The sequence below is a fragment of the Otolemur garnettii genome, unplaced genomic scaffold (assembly GCF_000181295.1).
Source record: "Otolemur garnettii isolate 467f Iridium unplaced genomic scaffold, OtoGar3 scaffold00059, whole genome shotgun sequence".
Classification (NCBI taxonomy): domain Eukaryota; kingdom Metazoa; phylum Chordata; class Mammalia; order Primates; family Galagidae; genus Otolemur; species Otolemur garnettii.
Genome location: NW_003852454.1, coordinates 4,843,952 through 4,847,253, shown reverse-complemented (window position 1 = coordinate 4,847,253; position 3,302 = coordinate 4,843,952). Strand labels below are relative to the sequence as shown.

Sequence of the window (3,302 nt, the reverse complement as noted above, 5' to 3'; positions counted from 1 at the left end):
ACTAAACTTTGAGTTTGAGACTTCATTTGAAAGTTCTGATGCATCTAATAAATATTTCTTTTAATTGGTACAGACATTTTAAATTATAAATTTTTTATTACCCGTAGATTATTTTTTGGTGTGGCTTTTCATTCTGCTCCCGTTTGATAGAACAACTTATGACCTAAAATCCTTTGAAATCACAATCTTCATCATGTGTATGCATTGTAATATACACAGACTAATTGTGAGGTTATAAGGGGTAGTCAAGCAGAAGTTGAAGGCAGTGAGTGGAAAGTACTTTCATTTATTGGACTTAAAGAATTTACATACTCAATATTGAAAAAGAAAAAGGAACAAAAAGCATGATTAAGGTAAATATGAAAGCCCTCAATTGTGGCTTTCATGGCTTTCAAAGCATAATGCCTTGAAATACAGCTTTAAACTTTAATCATCAACCTACAGATGCCATTTCAAATCAGAATAGATAGATATGATTTCCATTTTTGCATAGTACATGTGCATATGGACATGAACCCAACCCAACCTTGGGTTCCATGTAAGTTATTTTGAAATAAATTTTAGATTTAGAAAGCATTAGAATATCAGAGTTGCTAAGCATTATTGTGTGAGACATATGCCTTTTAGATTATTCCATTTTATTAATCCCCCCTTCATCCTAGTATTTCTGTACTATTCAGATGAATTGTCAGAAAAAAATGAATACATTTGTCTGTGAAGAAATCATAGAACCACTGGAGTTCTGATAGACGTCAAGTGGCTTTTGTTTGAGTTTGGCTCTTTAACAATCTACTGCTTTGTGTTGAACAAGAAAGGCCAAAGTGTTACTTTTTCACCTGTCATGGTCATCTGGTATTGCTGCATCATGGTCTGTGGGAATAGGACACTGCACTGGGCACCAGGGAGTGGAAAGGGTGCAGCATCAGATTTCAGTTTTGCTGGTGACTGTCTCCTTGTCCTTGGGCAAGGGATTGGTTTTTTCTGCCACTGACAGTCTCAGATTTCTTGGAGTCCCTCCTCCCATTTAATTGCCATCTCCATGTATTATCGATTTACCACACATCCAACTGATTTTAAAATGCCTGTTGCTTAGACATTGTGCACTCAGGCACACGCACAGATGTTGGTTGTTGTACAGTGTGGGCTGCTCATCCCTGTCTGTTTCCTAAAGCCATGCGAGATTACCTTCTGTAGGGCCTGTGCCAGCATGCTAAATGCGCCACACATGTTATTTTTATTTTTATGAAGTTGCTTTCTTCAAGGAATTTGCATTAAAGAAACAATAACCACAGGTACAATTTTTGTTAATTTTTTGTTTTGTGAGTTTCCTTTTAAATGAAGAACAAATTGTATGGATTATTCAACGAAGAAATGAACATTAATACAGCTTTGCTGGCTTGTCATTTTTCCTTTCTTACCCTCTGCTTAGGTCTCACTAGTTTCTGTTGGAGAAAAATATCTGGCAAAAATTTCTGTTCAAAACAATTATTTTTCTGCTAAAAACTAGAGCCTATTTATTTCAACTCTGCCAAACCTATTAGAACAATGACTTTCTAATTTGAGGCTTTGTTCAGTAACAGAATATAGTAGAGAACATGATTGATATTTAGTAAGGTCACACTACAGTTATTAAAAAATATGTTATTTGTTAGAAGATAAGGGCATTTCCAGTTTTTGAAAAAAAAGAAAAAAATTATTAACTTTTAACTCATCTTAAATAGTAAACCGATATCTATTTATGGGAGAAAAAGTGTATAATAGGTAACTCAAGAGTAAAAGATAAGCCAAAAGTCCCATTTGAAAATTTTTTATGTATATTATAAGCTTATTTTTAGTAATTGTGGCATATTGACATTCCTAATGTACATATTTTACTTGGGTTAGATTTATATTTCTTAAGAATGCAGAGTTAAAGTGCAAGGATTATGTTGACTTTGTATTAAAAATTGCAATAGATGATTGAAAGCTGACTGTTTAAAATAATGGATACTAAAAAAGTGGGGAAAAAAGAAAAAAGAAATAAAATAATGGATAATTCAGAGTGCTGGTTCTTAACCTGATAGGTACTCTATTCGGTATTATGAGAACTTAGTTAAGTCAAGGTCTGTTTTTTAAATAAATCCTTTCCTTATTACCACTTATTGGAATTCCTTGTTACAGCATGGTTGATAGAAATTAATTTTAGTTTGAGAGTTATTCAGGTATAATAATACCTTTTAATCATAATATACCAATTAGATGGCCAAGGAAAACTGAGTAAAGAGTTGTAAACTTTCCGAATTTCAACCTGTTGAATGGCTACATCTGTTATTAACGAAGAGTTGATTATTGTGGAGTTAATCATTTACCCATGTATGGAGAAATCCCTTATTGGAAAAACACAGTGTAGCCTGACTGCAAGAAAAACAGATTAAGGAGAGAAGCTGGATTTGAACAGAGCAGAGTAGATGGTATGAGCCTCTTTAGGATTTGCAGTAAAGGAGGAGTTACTGATATTCTTTGAGCGTTAGCAGCCTTACCCAGATCACCAATGATCCTACATAAATGGTGTTGGATTCTGAGAGTGCCAGCACCTTTTCAGTATCATCATTTGACCTCTTGCCATTGGATCTAGTCTGAGAGATGAGATTTTTTTTTGAATTGCTTTTGTTCATGTCTGTCTGCCTTAAGACAGTTTTTTTTTTTTAAAACATTATTTGCTAATCCTGGCCTGTAGTGACTCCAAAAAAACAGAATAATGTGATTGGCTTGTCTTCTATTTAAGAGACAGTACGCTGAGTTGACGTCAGGCTCTGACACAAAGGCCAAGACTTTAAGGGATCTTTGTACTTTATCTTCATTTTTAGTTATTTGCAAAAATAATTTTTATTTTATTGTATACTAGATTTTTAAGTGGATCTGGTCATAGGCAAGAACTTAAATTTCTTAACTTCATAACCATTCCCACATCTCACTTTAATAATTTGTAAAGAATTTTTAGAATAATCTATGTAAAAGGACAACTTACTTTTTTCTTTCAGATAAGCTAAAGATTATTCATCAAGCACATAAATCAAAGGTACGTTTTTTATATATAGTTTGTGGACCTAGTGAATAATCAGTGTTTGTTGAATTGGTGAATAAGTGAGTGGATCAATGTGCATCTAAAATATTTCTCATTATACTAGCATGTTTTATTGTGTAGGTACCTTATTTCCTGTCTTATTTTTCCATTAAAGCAAAAAAAAGTGGCTCAGCACCTGTAGCTCAACCGGCTAAGGCGCCAGCCATATACACCTAAGGTGGCGGGTTCGAATCCAGCC

At 33.7% G+C, this 3,302-nt stretch overlaps 1 protein-coding gene across 1 annotated transcript in view; it reads left to right on the top strand.

Moving 5' to 3' along the window:
• CUNH2orf76 (chromosome unknown C2orf76 homolog) overlaps positions 1 to 3,302 on the top strand; it is an 81,032-nt gene that overhangs the window by 62,530 nt on the left and 15,200 nt on the right. The window contains exon 3 of the mRNA XM_023514806.1: positions 3,021 to 3,058. Coding sequence (XP_023370574.1) covers positions 3,021 to 3,058 — 38 coding nt within the window. The remainder of the gene's footprint in view (positions 1 to 3,020; positions 3,059 to 3,302) is intronic.